Here is a 19,070-nt window from a genome sequence, read left to right on the forward strand (position 1 = left end):
ATTGATTGATTGATACTTTTATTAGTAGATTGCACAGTTCAGTACATATTACGTACAATTGACCACTAAATGGTAACACCCGAATAAGTTTTTCAACTTGTTTATGTCGGGGTCCACTTTAATCAATTCAGAGGTTGAAATATTCCAAATAACCTTTTGTATACAATGTAAACATAAATAATGCCTCAAAACAGGTTAAATATATTTCAACAAAACACAGCAGACGAGTTCTCGCCCTGCACAGCTGTTTTGTGCTTTGTAGTGCTCTGCCCCTCCCTCACGAATGCTGCTGCGTGCACTGGCCTCCACAATTTGTTTAGTTTTTAACCCGTTCTTAACCCTGGACGTAGATTGAAAATACACACAACCCTAACTCAAAATGCCGGACATTTGAGGGATTTAAGGAACCCCGCCCGGACAGCCCAGCAAAAGAGGGCATGTCCGGGGAAATGGTCCGTCTTAACATAAGAAGAAGAAGCGGAAGCCGATTTGAGTGACGTCAAATGTGCATGTGCGTGAAATCACAGTAGTAAACAATTTGTTACAAGTTCGCCCTCAAAAAAAATATGAAGAAGGACACAGGACATTTTAACAGTGGGAGAGTTTATATTTTTTTGTTGAACGTAATGGCAAGCCATTCTGTCTTATATGTCAGGTGTCATTAGCGCATTTCAATGCTTCAAATCTTCAGCGTCACAAAGAATGCCAGAAATCCCACTAAGCAACAAGCATGGTAACAGAAAAAATATTTCATTTTTGTTTGTGGACTTGGTTGAACTGAGTTTGTGTGTGTGAGACAGTGCACACAATGTTAATTGTTGAATAAACAAACTGGCCTGTCGTCTTAGTACTGTAGGAGTCATATTTTGTGTGTGTGCGTGCGTGTGTGTGTGCGGAAGGGATGGGGTGATGTTCATGTGTGCCCATGTGTAGGATGTGGCTCCTTGCAGTAACAGTAAAAAAAGTGGCTCTCAGTCCGACTGGTCGGCCACCCCTTCATTTCAACACACAGAGACATTCAATTATGCATGACATAATGTAATGAAAAAGATGCAAACAGTACAAGAGTAAAAGTAAAATTCAGATTGTACAATGCTTGGTATGTTGTTAAATTTAGGTTCCATAAGTTCCGTTATGATTGCCAGTTTTGTTTCTTTAACAGCAGTGTCCGTATGCTATATATATATATATATATATATATATATATATATATATATATATATACGTACAGGCGAGTCTACTAAGACTGCTAGCAGATACAATACAGAGTGGCCGCACTAAGTTCATATCAATACAAATGTGGCAAATAAACATTTACTTCAAGTTTCAATATAACTGTAGAACTGGAGAAAGAGGCTAACAATGCGACACATTGCGCAAGAACAGCAGACGGCAAGTAAACATGCTAACGCTAAGCTAGCTTGAAACAACAGACAATAAGTTCTTAGTTCACCTAAAGTTAAAGTTAAAGTACCACTGATAGTCACACACAAACTAGGTGTGTGTAAATGACTCCCTGCATTTGCCCAATCCCCTTGTTCCACCCCTTGAGAGGTAAGGGGAGCAGTGAGCAGCAGCGGTGGCCGCGCTCGTGAATCATTTTGATGATTTAATCCCCAATTCCAACCCTTGATGCTGAGTGCCAAACAGGGAGGTAATGGGTCCCATTTTTATAGTCTTTGGTAATACTTGGTCAGGGTTTAAACTCAAACTTTAACTGTCCTGTAGATTTAACAGCATTAGAGCAGAAAGTTGTCAAGAAATTAACAGGTAGATTGAAAATCGTCTAAAGTGGGGATTTTATTACAGCAAGATGTGCATGTGTGCTTTCTCTGTTGCTGTGTTGAGTGCCAGACTTCCAGTGATCATAACAGTGGTGGTATTAGCTGATCTAACTTTCCTTTGTATCCCGGAACCAAGCCACATGTATTTAAATGTTCTACCTACAAGAAAATTGTTTCCTTATGTTTGGGGAATTCATTTGAAATTTTTTTTGAACACTACAAAAAAGAAGATTTGCTCCAAAAATAATTTAAATCTACAGATTAATTTAAAAAAAAATATCGCTAGATTTTATGATTCAATAAATAATTGTTTGCTGCAGCCCTACTTCTAACAAACAAACAAATGGCTGTTGGTTCTTTGATACTAGTAAAGATGAGTATCGATGATCTAAAACTTCAGGATTAATGTTGTGTTCAAAACAATTTACTTTGTGCTTGCCAGAGGAAACAAAGCTCATGTGCAAACAGAGTTTGGTTTTGGCCTAATTTGTGATCACATAGTAACTTCAGGATTTATGAACAACATCCCAGATTGTGTCATGATGTGTCACTTTGCCAACATAGCATTTGTAAAAACAGATCCGAAAGTAAATTTTTTCCTCAAGGATACATTGACATGATTCAGCAGAACTGATGTAACCAATGTACCAATGATATATTGATTGACCAACACCTTACCATGCATTTTTTTCACTCTCCATGATTTTGTTTGATGTATTCAGGATAGGGCTGCTTTTACTTTTGCAAAAAATGTTAGTCATTATTTTTTTGCTTAGAATTTAAATTGAAGTTTTCGGATACCCTTTTTACATGCACATACACCATGTTAAAGGCCATGCGCTAACATTTTAATGCAGCCACAGTATTTTTTTAATACATTTTATTATTATTATTAGAGTCCTCATTTGTCATGATACGTGATCTGGATCATGTTTTGTTTAGTTATGTTCTGTTAGTTTTGGACTCCCTTGGTTCCTGTTTGGTGCACTTTGGGTGTTTGTTTTGGTTTCCATGGGTGCTAGTTGGTTTCACATGCCTCTGATTGGTGCTCTGCACGTTCACCTGCTGTTGAGCACTAACCAGAGAGCTATTTATTCACGTTGCTCACCACGGTCGGTGTAGCTTCATTGTTTGCTGTACACAACTGTTACGTTCCGATGTTCCTGAGTCTTGCTCCTGTATTTCCTGTGCTAAGTTGTTACCTTAGCTTCCTGTGTGATCGGCACGTTTGTTCTGTCTTTCTGGTACTTGTATGATTAAAAAATTATGTCCTACCTCACGCTGTCGTCCGGGGCCGTCCGTTCTGCATTCCGGGAGAACAACCCCTGCGCCACACATGACATCTTTAAGTTGTTCTGCTTTAAATAAAATTCCAATATTTTTTCTGTCATTGCTAAAATTTGTCAGAGGTTGGTCGAATAAAATAAATGAAAAGTATTCATCATGGTGGTCACTCTATAGCAAATCTGTGTACTTAATAAATACAAGTCAAACTTAATTAATATGATATCTTCTCTCACAAGCTGATGAATGATAGCCAGCACATCTTCCCTACCAGGGCGAGTTGGCACCGTTGCCATTGACAGGACAGGAAGGTGTCAGCTGTCATGCTGACATCAGAGCAGCAGGATTTCTTCAGTGAAATGGCAACATTTGTCTGTGATGAACATTAAGTCAAATTTAAAAAAAGTGACAAAAAATCCCATTTTAGTCTGACTCTAAGAGATTATTTTTAGTACCTACGGTCTGATACCGGTACTCAACGGCACCAATTCCTGGTACTGTTGTGAGTGTTTATGTGTAATACATGTTAGCTGTTTATTAATAAAATCCCATTTTTATTTAACATTTAACACTGAGCTGATAATATGCCTTCCAGTTGTTATATCTTGATTAGTTACACGACTGAGTCTCATTTGCAAGTGTTGTACAGTGATCCCCAATTGATTCCAGCCCTGAACGTGTTCAATCCATCCATTTTCTTCCGCTTATCCGAAAAGGATAAAGGGTGGAATGTGTATTGTATTGTAGTGTATTATCGATTGAGTTTATTTAATATCAAAAATGTGTATAGTTTAAAGTATAATCTTTTATTTTTTTTCAGGCAAATTGATGCACTTTAAATATTTTCTGTTAGACTAAAAAACAATGTTAATGATGCCATTGTTTTAAGTTCATCTATATTTCTTTGTTTGTTGTTGATGTTTTCTTTACTGTTGATAAAGATGCATTGCTACCCAAAAGTGTTCTTACAACAACTTTATCATACTTGCCAACCCTCCCAGATTTTCCGGGAGACTCCCGAAATTCAGCGCCTCTCCCAAAAACCTCCGGTACAAATTTTCTCCTGAAAATCTCCCGAAATTGAGGCGGAGCTGGAGGCCATGCCCCCTCCAGCTTCATGCGGACCGGAGCCTGTTTTCACGTCCGCTTTCCCACAGCATGTCAACCCAATGATGTTATAACTATAGAATGATCGAGGGCGTGTTCTTGGTTTCTTATGTGAGTTTATTGTTAGGCAGTTTCATTAACGTCCTCCCAGCGCGGCAACAACACACAACAACAGCAGTGCGTTTTCTTCTAACGTAAAGCAGTTTGTCTGCCGTAAACAGCATGGAGTGATTGATTGAAACGTTTTCTTAGGAGATTGCACTGTTCAGTACATATTCCGTACAATTGACCACTAAATGGTAACACCCGCATACGTTTTTCAACTTGTTTAAGTCGGGGTCCACGTTAATCAATTCATGGTAACCCTTAACTCAACAATGAGTAGACAAGTGTAATGTGTGTGTAAATGTGTAAATAAATGAACACTGAAATTCAAGTATTTATTTTATATATATATATATATAGATATATACATATATATATATATATATATATATATACATATATATATATATATATATATATATATATATATATACATATATATATATATATATATATATATATATATATATATATATATATATATATATATATCTTTGGGTGTCCCACAATTCGATTAAATATCGATTCTGGGGGTCGCGATTCGATAATATATCATTTTTTTCGATTGGAATCGATTCTCGATTCAAAAACAATATTTTTTCGATTCAAAACGATTCTGTATTCATTCAATACATAGGATTTCAGCAGAATCTACCCCAGTCTGCTGTTATGCAAGCAAAGTAGTAGATTAAAAAAAAAAAAAAGCTTTTGTAATCGTTAAGGACAATGTTTTATCAACTGATTGCAATAGTGTAAATTTGTTTTAACTATTAAACGAACCAAAAATATGACTTATTTTATCTTTGTGAAAATATTGGACACAGTGTGTTTTCAAGCTTATGAGATGCGATGGAAGTGTAAACCACAGTGACACTATTGTTCTTTTTTTTCATTTTTATAAATGTCTAATGATAATGTCAATGAAGGGATTTTTAATCATTGCTATGCTGAAATTATAATTAATATTGACACTGTTGTTGATAATATTCATTTTTGTTTCATTACTTTTGGTTTGTTCTGTGTCATGTTTGTGTCTCCTCTCAATTGCTCTGTTTATTGTTACTGGGTCAGGTTTGGTTTTGGAATTGGATTGCATTGTTATGGCATTGCTGTGTAGTGGTTTGTTGGATGGATTAAAAAAAAATCCCCCCAAAAATTTGATTTTTTTAAAAATGAGAATCGATTCTGTATCGCACAACGTATTCAATTCGATTCGTATTCAAATCGATTTTTCCCACACCCCTACTATATATATATTTATATATATGAAATACTTGACTTGGTGAATCTCGCTGTAAATATACTCCACTCCTCTTAACCACGCCCTCCACCCCCCACCTCCCTTAATCCCCCGCAACTCTGAAAGGGACAAGCGGTAGGAAATGGATGGATGGATGTTTAAAAAAATAAACAACAAAACATTTACTGTACATAAATAATACATAGTAAGCTGCCATGTAGTGAAGTCGCAATATCTGAAGCACAATGTGACAAAGGTGACTTTATAGTACCGTATTTTTTGGATTATATATCGCAGTTCTATTCATTGTTTGTGCGACATATACTCCGCAGCGACTTATGCGTGAAATTATTAACACATTATCGTAAAATATTAAATGATATTATTTATCTCATTCGCGGAAGAGACAAAGAAAATGTCAGCAATCGTCACACACACGTCAACCAATAAGAATTCGACGGGGGAGGGTCATGGCAGAAGTGCATTGTGGGTCACGCAATGCTAACGGCTATATGCTACTGCCGCCGCTATTAAAATGGACCATTTCATCGTTGGTGGTAACTTATAAAAACTGAGAAGGGCTGAACAAAAATGGCACATAAAAGGAAATCATGTACTGCAGATTACAAGCTGGACGTAGTGAAATATGCAGCAGAAAACGACAAGAGGAAGTGGCGCATACCGTTAGAGTTGGCAGAGTTGTTTAGAAGCGACATCGAGGAAGAACATTTCATGGGATTTATCGATTAGGAGCGACAGATTGTTTGGTAAACGTATAACATGTTCTATATGTTATAGTTATTTGAATGACTCTTACATTAATATGTTGCGTTAACATACCAGGCACCTTCTCAGTTGGTTACTTATGTGTCATATAACGTACACTTATTCAGCCTGTTGTTCACTATTCTTTATTTATTTTAAATTGCCTTTCAAATGTCTATTCTTGGTGTTGGATTTTATCAAATTCATTTCCCCCGAAAATGCGACGTATATATGTTTTTTTTCCCTCTTTATTATGCATTTCCGGCCGGTGCGACGTATACTCCGAAGCGATTTGTAATCCGAAAAATACGGTAGATTTTACTTACAGTTGCGATTCCTAGTCGTTAGATGGCAGTAGAGTATAGGCTACAGTGTGTTGCCTTGTCAGGAAGTTGAATGTGCCAGTGTTGTCTTTAGTTGCGACCTACAATTTGTTGATACTTTAAGTACTCCAGCTTCCTCCCATCTCCAAAGACATGCACCTGGGGATAGGTTGATTGGCAACACTAAATTGGCCCTAGTGTGTGAATGTGAGTGTGAATGTTGTCTGTGTTGGCCCTGTGATGAGGTGGCGACTTGTCCCGGGTGTACCCCGCCTACCACCCGAATGCAGCTGAGATAGGCTGCAGCGCGCCCCACGACCCTGAACGGGACAAGTGGTAGAAAATGGATGGGATGGATGGAAATTGCCATGTAAAATTGCTAATGCTAATCTTTAACATGTATATGGCAAATCCATTATAAATCTACATCTAGATAATGTTTTTTAATTAAGTTTGGAATGTTTTCTATAAGGCATACATGCTTTGTTGGTTTTAAAAATTGCTACATTACTTAGAGGCAGTTTGGCTCAGTTTGCTAAAAGTGCTGCTTGTGTGCTTGGTGTCGAGTCTTCAACTGGATGTGACGTCAGTTGAAACAAAAATATCAAACTATAGTACCGTTTGATTTCATATGATTCGATACCTGGTAGTACCAACGACATTTAGTTGGTATCTATTGAGTACCAAATTAGGTAATGATATCTTCAATGTTTTGTGTAGCCCTAACACCGGTTGGTAATTCAAAGAAATGCAACACCATTTCTTGAGTATTGCTAGTAAAGTGCACTTAAGCAGATCAAGCTGTTGCAGAGAATGCACCTTCAATTTACACAAACTTTTAATGATTTACACTATGAATTATCCTCACTTACATGGCAAAGCCTTGAACTGAATATGTAATTGTGTCAGGACTATGACATGGATTGGTTTTGCTCCTTCGATGCAGAGAGAATACTGGACGAGCCAGGTGTGAGTTCAGGTACATGGTATTTATTTATACACTAAATACCAAAAAATAATCAAACCAAGGGCGCTCACAAGGAAGTATAATACTAGACTACAAAATACAAACAGGAAACAAAAACACTTGCTCGATGGCATGAATGAACTATGAACAAAAACAGCACGATGGCATGGCTATAAACAACTAAAATTAAACACTTACAGTGACAAAAACAACAGGCATGAACAGCAGGGTGCGTGGCAGCTGATCGAGGGCATGAAGGATGTGCAGCAAGCAGTAAGCAATATGAAGGCAAAATGCAATCGCAAAGTTCCCAAGCCGAGGAATAGAAAACAAATTACTTAAGTACTGGCTGTGGTGATTAACAGGTGTGAGAGCTGAGGGACGGGGCGTGACAAGGAGGGCAAGGTGAAAATCAATGAGTTGTCACGGTAACAAACCAAACCAGGAAATGCGAAACGGGAAAGCTGAATGTCCAAAAAACTAAACATAACATGATCAAACATAAGACCTGCTTCACAGGCATGACAAATTGGGACTATAATATGTGTGTGTGTGTGTGTTTGTTTTTTAGGTGCAGGTGATGCCGTGGAGTGTTGGATTTGGTAGCAGGATGACATTTGCCAAGCTTCTTCTTCCTTTTTTTATTCTACACTCCTGTGAAGGTGAGCCCTTGTTCACTATTAATATTCAATGTGTAATTGAAGAAAAGATATCGCTCTGACCCTCTAACTTCTTCAAACTGTGAGTATTTTGAAATCCACTCTATCCCCAAAAAGAAGAGGTCACAAGGACAACTGACCTTCTATGAAATTTATGGAAGCGATTCAGATTTTGAATTATTGATGTGTGTATTGTGAGGTACAGAAATAAAAGAAAAAATGTGAATGATTACTTTGCAAAGACTTAGAAAGAATGATTCCAGAATCACACATACCGTTCACTGCAAAATCTTGTTCGTTACAACAATAAAGGTCTGACAGACAATCATGCTACATTTTTTTGTCAGCTCCGTACGATCTCTTGCCTAAAAGGATTTTGTCGTGCTCCTGCAAATGAGACTTGCCCTTACCTTTTTTGACACCTTCGTCTTTTAGCCCAATGTCGTTCTTTTCACATTTCATCATCTCTGCCAATGCGCCCCTCTTCTTTCTATTCTCCTCAGTCCTCATCTGCCTTGCATTATGTGTAGGATCGTTCGGCCTACTTCTTCAGGATGTTTTTGTGTTCTTGCAGAGTGTGCCGTATGAGTGTCTGGGAAGAACAGCGAGGGAGCTTTAGTGCACAGAAAAATCATGCTAAATGTCTCACAGTGACAGGCAGGAGACATCTCCAATCACACGAATAGTGGAAGACACAGCAGAGAATTTATTAACTGAATGCAACAGGATGTTTCCATCAAACACAATGACTTTGGATGTTTTTGTCTTAATTACTGCAATTTCCTTACTGTGGAGTTGGCAACACTGCCTCAACACCTACTTTAAAACCCAGTCAACGTTCTTCTCCCTGCTGGAAGATGGAAGACAATTTAGGCCCACTAAAGCATTGGTACTTGAAATTCTTAATTTCAAGATCATCCTTCCATTCATCTTCTTCCGCTTATCCGAGGTCGGGTCGCGGGGACAGCAGCCTAAGCAGAGAAGCCCAGACTTCCTTCTCCCCAGCCACTTCGTCCAGCTACTCCCGGGGAATCCTGAGGCATTCCCAGGCCAGCCAGGAGACACAGTCTTCCCAACGTGTCCTGGGTCTTACCCGTGGCCTCCTACCAGCCGGACGTGCCCGAAATACCTCCCCCGGGAGGCATTTGGGTGGCATCCTGACCAGATGCCCAAACCACCGATATGGAGGAGGAAACTTATTTCAGCTGCTTGTACCTGTGATCTTGTCTTTTCGGTCATAACCCATAGCTCATGACTTTAGGGAATGTAGATCGAACAGTAGATTGAGAGCTTTGCCTTCTGGCTCAGCTCCTTGTTCACCACAACGGATCGATCTAGCGTCCACATTACTGAAGACGCCGCACCGATTCGCCTATTGATCCCACGATCCACTTTTCCCTCACTCGTGAACAAGACTCCGAGGTACTTGAACTCCTCCACTTGGGCAAAGATCTTCTCCCCAACTCGGAGATGGCACTCCAACCTTTTCCGGGCGAGAACCATGGTCCGGTGCTGATTCTCATCCCAGTCGCTTCACACACTGGTGCAAGCAAGTTTCATCCATCCATCCATTTTTCTACCGCTTATTCCCTTTGGGGTCACGGGGGGCGCTGGTACCTATCTCAGTTACAATCGGGCGGAAGTGGGTGTACACCCTGGACAATTCGCCACCGCATCACAGATGCAAACAAGTTCTTACCCTTAAACAAATTGGGGTCCATTTGGTTCCATTTGTACCCTGTCAAAGTTACAGACCTTGTAAGGGTCAATTGAGACGCCTCTAAGGAAGTACCTGATGAACTTGTCTGATTATATTTTCAACCTTCAGGCATAATTTGTGAACTAGAAAGAACTTTCGCCAACTTCGAGGTGTAAAAGCAGCTTGCCAGCTGCTGATGTCAATAAAGTAGAACAAACTGTTAGCTCTCTCTGATCACGGCACTGTTCAAAATAGTTTGTCTGCGTTAGCGCTTTTATAATAACAGCATTGCTAGAACTTGGTTTGATATTCAAGTCACAAAATTGAAATGGAGTATTCTTGGCATTTTTTGGATGTTTTTTTAGAGAGATTTATGGGTGCAATAGAGGACTTACCAATGACTTCATTATAAGCAGACTTTTGTTTACGTTTATTTACGAGATAAAATGCATCAACAAAAAAATAAAATCGGTTGTCGTGTCTCTCATAATGATTGTGAACGATAGGCAACATTTTAAAAAAAAGTTCCCCTTTTAAACATCTGTATGTCATAGGCTTAAACATTTTTTACCAAAAAATATAAGACCACCACTATCGCTTAGCATATGTTACCATTAGTGGTTGAACAAAAAAAAATGTCTCCATATGCCACAACTTCAAATCAAATCGAATGTGTTCTCTGGTTTCGAACAAACATACACAAAAGCAGTCCCAGAGAAGCGACCAACAACTTTTACTCTTGCTGTTGTCACGATATATGCTGTACAATCAATGATACAGTCGCTAACGTTAGTAGTATAATACTTGCAGAACGTTTGAAGCCACTTTCAGTCAATAATTGACCACATTTTAGCGTGTGCTTGCATGTGTAGCTGTTAAAACATATAATTTTATGCTGTTCTTTTAGTTTGCTTTTCTTCTAGAAAACTGCAATAACACACATCAAATGGATTTAAGACATAATAATATAGGTATACATTTTTTGACCCTTTTTCTGCGTTAACAGGATCCAACCAGCCGCCTCGTTTCCTGAACTACTTCTTCTCAACGTACCTTCTCATCTATGAAGATATGCCTGTTGGTGAGTCTCTGGGGACTGTCAGTAAGCTCTGTATCATTCATCAACTGTACATTGTTTGAAGAGAGTACAGTACCACTATATTTGTCATCTCTCCTCTCTGTCCTCTGAACATAAAACCCAGAAAGAGAGAACAAGTAAAGAGAGACACCAAAATAGGAACTGACAGTAATCGTAATGGATGTTTTCCTTAGTGTGTTCTGAAACCGGAAATAGCCTTTCAATTTCTACTATATATATATATATATATATATATATATATATATATATATATATATATATATATATATATATATATATATATATATATATATATATAAATATATATATATATATATATATATATATATATATATATATATATATATGTATATATATATACACTGTAATCTTGTTATAGATTTTCAGAACATGGAGAGGTAGTTATTAGGTTTATTTTCTTAAACTGAATGTTCCGTAGCTACAGTATTTGGGTAAACTACCACATTAGATTCCACGACGACACTACGCTTTTCCTTTACCATTGACTTGATGTCATTTCTGTTGGCTGTGGTGATTGACAGGGCAATTTGGTGATGCTGGGCTTCTCATCATCAGTTGCAGTGTCAGAAGCCAGGAAATCTTCTGTATTAGATTGATCTCCAGGGCTATGCTTTTTTTTTGTGTGTGTGTGTGTGTGTGTGTGTGTGTGTGTGTGTGTGTGTGTGTGTGTGTGTGTGTGTGTGCGTGTGTGTGTGTGTGTGTGTGTGTGTGTGTGGGTGTGTTCTGGTATTTCTACCCATCTTGAGACATCAACAAGGAAAAGTACCTTCCATATGAGGACCGGTGAACAAGTTGGGACATACTGTAAATCATGGTCCCAATACGGAAAACCATTGCCTCTAATAGAGTGTCTTATTTACACTCATTTGGTGGTGAAATCTATCAAAATGAGGTTGGTCCCAAAAAGGAGGGATTTTTCAAATTGAGTGTGTGTCGGTTTCAAAAGTGCTCCCCCTCTGGTCAACACATGAAATAACAAATGTGTGTAAACATTTGAAGTGCCCCCCCTATGGCCAACATATGTAATAACGTGTGTGTGTGAGAAATTGAAATGTGCCCCCTTGGTCAAAAATAATTACAAAAATATGTATATAGAGACACAGTGTAATAACTTGAAGTAAATGATGAGGATTAAAAAACAAATACAAACCAAAAAATAATAATAATACAAATAAAAAAAGTAGTATTTTTCTTACAATGCGTCGGCTTTCTTATAAAATTGGGAACAATTTCGCATATTCTTTCTGTTTCTGTAATATTGCAATATTTTCCTCATAAAATTATTACATTTTGATGTAAAATTATTTAGTTTTAATGCAAAATGGTGACATTTGTCGTATACAATTCTAACTTTTGTCACAATATTGCCAATAGTGACATGTTTTGAGTAAAATTATGACTTTTTTCATAGTTTTTCCGAGTAAAATTCTAATTTTTTTTATTACATCGCCAACATTTTAAAGTTTTCTTAGAAAATTGTGACTTTTGTCAAGTAAAATTACGGCTCTTTTCATAAAAGTGTCAAAATGTTATGTTTTTCTTGTTAAATTGTGACTTTTACTGAGTAAAATTCCAACTTTTATCATAATATTTATTTTTTCTTGTAAAATGTTGCCATGCGTTGAGTAAACTGATGACTTTTATTATTTTTATACAGTGCCGTCTGAGGGATCGAAGGTCACGGTCATTCAATGTTGGTTTCCGGCCATGCCGCTTACGTGGAGTGATTTCTCCAAAGTATCTGAACCTTTTGATGATATTATGGACCGTAGATTTTGAAATCCCTAAATTTCTTGCAATTGCACCTTGAGAAACGTTGTTCTTAAACTGTTTGACTATTTGCTCACGCAGTTGTGGACAAAGGGGTGTACCTCGCCCCATGCTTTCTTGTGAAAGACTGCGCATTTTTTGGGAAGCTGTTTTATACCCAATCATGGCACTCACCTGTTCCCAAGTAGCCTGCACACCTGTGGGATGCACTTACAGATATAGCAACCAACTGTAGTTACTGACAGTGGTTTTATGAAGTGTTCCTGAGCCCCTGTGGTGATATCCTTTACACACTGATGTCTGTTTTTGATGCAGTACCGCCTGAGGGATCAAAGGTCTGTAATATAATCGCTTACGTGCAGTGATTTCTCCAGATTCTTTGAACCTATTGATGATTTTACGGACCATAGATGGTAAAATCCCTAAATTCCTTGCAATAGCTCGTTAAGAAATGTTGTTCTAAAACTGTTCGACAATTTGCTTACAAATTGGTGACCCTCGCCCCATCCTTGTTTGTGAATTACTTAGCATTTCTTGGAAGCTGCTTTTATACCCAATCATGGCACCCACCTGTTTCCAATTAGCCTGCACACCTGTGGGATGTTCCAAATAAGTGTTTGATGAGCATTTCTCAACTTTTTCAGTATTTATTGCCACCTTTCCCAACTTCTTTGTCACATGTTGCTGGCATCAAATTCTAAATTTAATGATTATTTGCAAAAAAAAATGCTTATCAGTTTGAACATCAAATATATTGTATTTGTAGCATATTCAACTGAATATGGGTTGAAAATGATTTGCAAATCATTGTATTCCGTTTATATTTACATCTAACACAATTTCCCAACTTGTGGTAAAATTGTTTTTCTTGTGAAATGGTGACCTTTTTCTAGTGAAATTACAACTCATTTTTCACAACAAGCTTTTTTATATTTGCACAGTATGTATATATTATTAATGTTGTAAATACACATCTTTGTATATCTAGAAAGGGTAGAAATGCCTCCTAAAGAGGGAGGCATTTTTCAGAAGTCTCAATAAGGTAACAAATACAAGAATGTGTGCGTGTGTGTGTCTGTGTGTGCTTTTTTGTCACAAGACAAACAGACAATTTGGTTTCTTTTTCAAGGCCTCTCCGATTTAGAACATGATTGCAAGGTTTTTTTCTTCACTCATGAGAGGTCAAAATAACAAACACATCTTAATTAGTATTGCAACTCTTGAGGACGCGTTTCCTCCCATCATTGTCGTTGTTGTCTCTCTGGTAGTTGTTTGTAGCTAGGAAAGGGCACAGTTACACTCAGAAGCAATAGTACATCATCATCATCATAACCCTAAAACAACGCCAGGTTCTGGCATGGGTCCATCTGTCTGTCCAGCTCGTGTATCAATACTGCAGAGGGTCGTGCTGTGTTGGTGGGTGGTGCTTATTTCCCTAACCGCTCTGTCTGGGTTGCCCTCTGACCATGAATCATTGTGTCCTCTAGCAGCTGGGCTGTGGTCCAGCACAGTGCATTCCAGTGGTCCAAAGCGCTGTCAGTCATGTCTCTGGCCCAGCCTGTGATGGATTCTTCAGTGATGTGATGATGAGGGTGGGCTGAGATATTGGACAGTGACTATTTGTCAAGATCATTGTTTATTAGCTCAGCAGATGTCCTCGTCCAGGAGGCTCTCCAATACATAAACACACGAGATGACACAAAACACACAGGCAACTGCTGGTGGTTTTAATATGTCCAGCCTGTACTCTTCCTTTTACACTCAGCCTTTCAAATCCCATTATTAAACACAGTAATACAGTAGTCTGGCAGCTGTTTCAATGCCAACATTGTTCCCACTTTTTATTTAAAACATATTATGTGCATCTTAAGTTTGAGTGCAAAGACTTGAAAAGAAAAAAACCAAAACATAGTTAAGTTGGTTGTCAGGTTACATTCAGGGGGTTTAATGATAATTACATTGTACCGACATAGTCATTTTTTTTTTCAACTTTAGACACCTTGAAAGTGTAATAATTAGAATGAAGTCATTGACTTATGTGGCACTTTCAAGGTACCAAGAGTTACAAAGATACCCACTATTTAAATTGGATTAGACAGTGATCTGCTTTCCACAACAACTCCAGTTACTGTTAAGTAGTCATGCTGAGTATCAATAATGCAATAGTTTAGGGTTCATGTTGTTCTCATCAGGTCCAGCATCAACATCAACCAAAAGTCGTAGTCCAATACAGATAAACCAATATTAGATAATTTGTATCTACTGATCTACTAAAGGTTTACGTGTATTAAAAATGGTGCAAACTTGATTTTGCACGCAAAGCTGATCTACAAAGCTTATGGACATGGAATAAAATAGAGAGCGCAATCAATTTAGCGTTTCTGTCTTCATGAATATGCAGACTATATGACGATTATTAGAACACCTACAATACTTGGAGGAGGAGATGCATATAATTCAATTATTGCAGGAGTTTTAAACTTGTATTCATTGAGGGCCACATTACAGTTATGGCTACCTTCACAGGGCCACCTATAATTGTGTATCTATATAAATGAATAATCACCTCATGATATCATTACACAATTTCCTATGCATATGGTTATTAAATTGTTTACGTTTACATTGATGGTTATCTCGCTTTGAAATCATAAGTCAAAGTGACAAGCAAATATTTAGGCAGGTATTTTGGATCCATCCATCCATCCAATTTCTACCGCTTATTCCCTTTGGGGTCGCGGGGGCCGCAGGTGCCTATCTCAGCTACAATCGGCGGAAGGCGGTGTACACCCTGGACAAGTCGCCACCTCATCGCAGGGCCAACACAGATAGACAGACAACATTCACACTCACATTCACAAATTAGGGCCAATTGATTTTACAAAAAATACAGTATACAATAATGTTTGTTGCTTTATCTAATAATAGTAATCTTTAAAAGATATGCAATATAATACAGTACTTAACATTTTTTTTCGATCAAAATGAAAAAAAAATAAAACATTTAGTTGAAAAGATGAAGGACATTATTTACGCACATTATTTCAAGGTTTTCGTGGGCCATGTAAGATGATGTGGTGAGCCTTGGGTTTGACACTGGTGATATAATGATTGCAATGTGATTTATCAAGATTGAAAATGTTTTGCAATTGCTGTTTTGCATCCATATTCAGCACCTTAAAAAAAATGTGTGTGCAAAGTTACACACAAATGGGTGTGAGAAAGGAAGCCATCGGCTGCAAAGACAGATGATGGACAGTTTTTTGGACTGTCAGAAGTGAAATAAATAGTGTCTATTAAGCAGTATAACGTAAATAATTTTATAGCTGCTGGATGACTTAAGAGGCTGATTGATTGATTTGTTTTGGTACCTGATGGTGTTTTATTTTTTTTTATAAAGGAGATATATTGTTATATAAATCATCACCTTTTAGGATCATTCCACAAGTACCATAACAAAACTGGCGTCTTCCAGAGGTTCTGTTGTCTAGATCACACTTTAAGAAGAGATCACCCAGAAAAGATGGTGTGTGCTGGATATTCCATAACATAACAAAACAGCACAGGTTGGACAGTTGGAGCATATGATGTCATGCATGTGAAAGAACATTAGTGTCTCCATGATGAAACCTGCAAAATCTTCATTCAAATTAGCCTGCACTTATCAATTGCACGCTTTCGGGCCTGATCTATAAAGGTTTGCGTGTACTAAAACACATGCAAACTTGATAGCGCACACAAAGCGGATCTACTGAATGTGTGCAAAGTGGATTGTGTCTCTTAAGGGAGCAAAATACGGAGTGTAACTAATTTAGCCTGTCCGTCTTCATCTACTTGCCAACCCACCAGGATTTTCTGGAGACTGCCAGGACAAATTTTCTCCCGAAAATCTCCCGAAATTCAGGCGGAGCTGGAGGCCACGCCCCCTCCAGCTCTATGCGGACCTGACTCAGCAATGTTGTGACCCTCTTAAACAGGACACTACTGCCATCTACTGTACATTGAATAGAATAGAATGTACTTGTTTGATCCCTGGGGGAAATTCAGCATCACAGTTCGCTAACAATAAACAATGATAATAATAAATAATAAAATATATATTATATAATATATATATAATATATAATCTATGAATAATATAAATATATTTTACATATATTCTACATTAAAGTGCAGTCAAGGAACATATGCATTAGGGCAGTGGTTCTCAAATGGGGGTACGCGTACCCCTGGGGGTACTTGAAGGTATGCCAAGAGGTACGTGAGATTTTTTTAAATATTCTAAAAATAGCAACAATTCAAAAATCCTTTATAAATATATTTATTGAATAATACTTCAACAAAATATGAATATAAGTTCATAAACTGTGAAAAAAATACAACAATTCAATATTCAGTGTTGGCAGCTAGATTTTTTGTGGACATGTTCCATAAATATTGATGTTAAAGATTTCTTCTTCTTTTTTCAATACATTTTTACTTTAAGTTGATGATTACTTCTATGTGTAGAACTTTTTATTTAAAATTGAATCACTTGTTTATTTTTCAACAAGTTTTTAGTTATTTTTATATCTTTTTTTCCAAATAGTTCAAGAAAACCACTATAAATGATCAATATATTACACCGTCGACGAGCAAAATGAAGAAATACGCTTGCAAGTTCCAAAACAAATGGAAACAAGAATTCAGTTTATCCAGGAGAGTTCGAAGGGGAAGGGGTATGTTGCCTGTAAATTTTTTAGAACAAACTTCTCCATTGAACACGGTGGCCGAATGGATATACTCTGTCAAGAATGGTCAGCGAAGTACAAAGCGTCCGCAGCGTAGCATCGTTCACAACCTAGTATTATGGGCCACCTCGCAAAATGGAGACCCGATGGTGTAACTTATGCTGAGAAAAAGATGGCTATGCTGATAGCTGGAAAAACCATCCCATTCTCATTTGCGTATGTCTACAACAAATCCGTGAAGGATATGTTCCCGGATTCGGAGATCGCTCGCCAGTACGCAAATGGCAGAACAAAGGTTATTCAAATAGTGAAAGGTAAGGGTTGTTGTTGTTTTTTTAGTAACCAGCAAGCACAGTACAGTTAGTAGAACAACTGTGTTTTTATTACTGTGTATGTGATAGGTGCCGTCGGGAAGTCAACTATTTATTTTATTTATATATGTAATAAAATAAATCTATACAGCTAGAATTCAGTGAAAGTCAAGTATTTCATACATTTATATACTATATATATATGTATATATATAGATATATATCTATATATGTATATATATAGATATATATCTATATATATATCTCTATATATATATATATATATATATATATATATATATATATATGTATCTATATATATATATATATAATACATATGAAATACTCGAGCTGGTGAATTATACTCCTCCCCTTTTAACCGCGCCACACGCCCCGACCACGCCCCGCCCCTTTCCGAAATCGGAGGTCTCAAGGTTGGCAAGTATGGTCTTCATGAATATGCAGAATATATGCTAGTCATCCGAACATCCACAAAACTGAGAGGAGGAGGAGAGTCAAATATAATTATTGAGCACGCGCAACATGACACAATCAATAAAGGCTGAAACTGTTCTGCGGGTGCAATCGCCTCCCTCCAGTGGGTCACAGAACGTTGGTACATAGTATAGAAGTGTGCGGCGAGCACAATAACATGAATGTGAAGGAAAATAGTGTGTGATGCCGACAATGCCAGCAGTACAAGCAAAACCTTCATTTAAATCAGGGGTCCCCAAACTACGGCCTGCGGGAAGTCCCAAGTTAAAAAAAAAAAAATTAAAATTCTAATTATTATTTTGAAATCTGTCCTTTCTAATCCATTTATCACTACCTTGTTACTCTCGGTGTCTCCCAGCCGCTCAGGCATATCATATTGTCTAAAAATGCATTTTGTCATCGATAACGTAACATCATTGCGCTCACGCCGCAATGTTGGGCGAGCACGCAGCAAGTGCGCAGTCTTTCAGTCAATTAGTGCATGAGGAATATATATATATATATATATATATATATATATATATATATATATATATATATATATATACCGTATTTCCTTGAATTGCCGCCGGGGCGCTAATCAATTTAAAACCTCTTCTCACTCCGGCGCTTACCAAAGGCATGCGGTAAAGGCAAGCATTCGCAAATTATTTTAAAACCTCTTCCCGCTCCGGCACTTACCAAAGGCATTCGGTAAATTTAGGCCTGCGC

The 19,070-nt window shown here is 37.6% G+C and overlaps 1 protein-coding gene across 3 annotated transcripts in view; it reads left to right on the plus strand.

Annotated features, from left to right (window-relative positions):
* Positions 1-19,070, plus strand: part of cdh23 (cadherin-related 23) — a 619,519-nt gene that overhangs the window by 47,433 nt on the left and 553,016 nt on the right. For all 3 annotated transcript variants that reach the window (XM_061910729.1, XM_061910730.1, XM_061910731.1), the window contains exons 2-3: positions 8,147-8,237; positions 10,940-11,014. In XM_061910729.1, the coding sequence (XP_061766713.1) occupies positions 8,147-8,237; positions 10,940-11,014 (166 nt within the window). The remainder of the gene's footprint in view (positions 1-8,146; positions 8,238-10,939; positions 11,015-19,070) is intronic.

The sequence above is a fragment of the Nerophis ophidion genome, linkage group LG09 (genome assembly GCF_033978795.1).
Source record: "Nerophis ophidion isolate RoL-2023_Sa linkage group LG09, RoL_Noph_v1.0, whole genome shotgun sequence".
In the NCBI taxonomy this organism is placed as follows: Eukaryota; Metazoa; Chordata; class Actinopteri; order Syngnathiformes; family Syngnathidae; genus Nerophis; species Nerophis ophidion.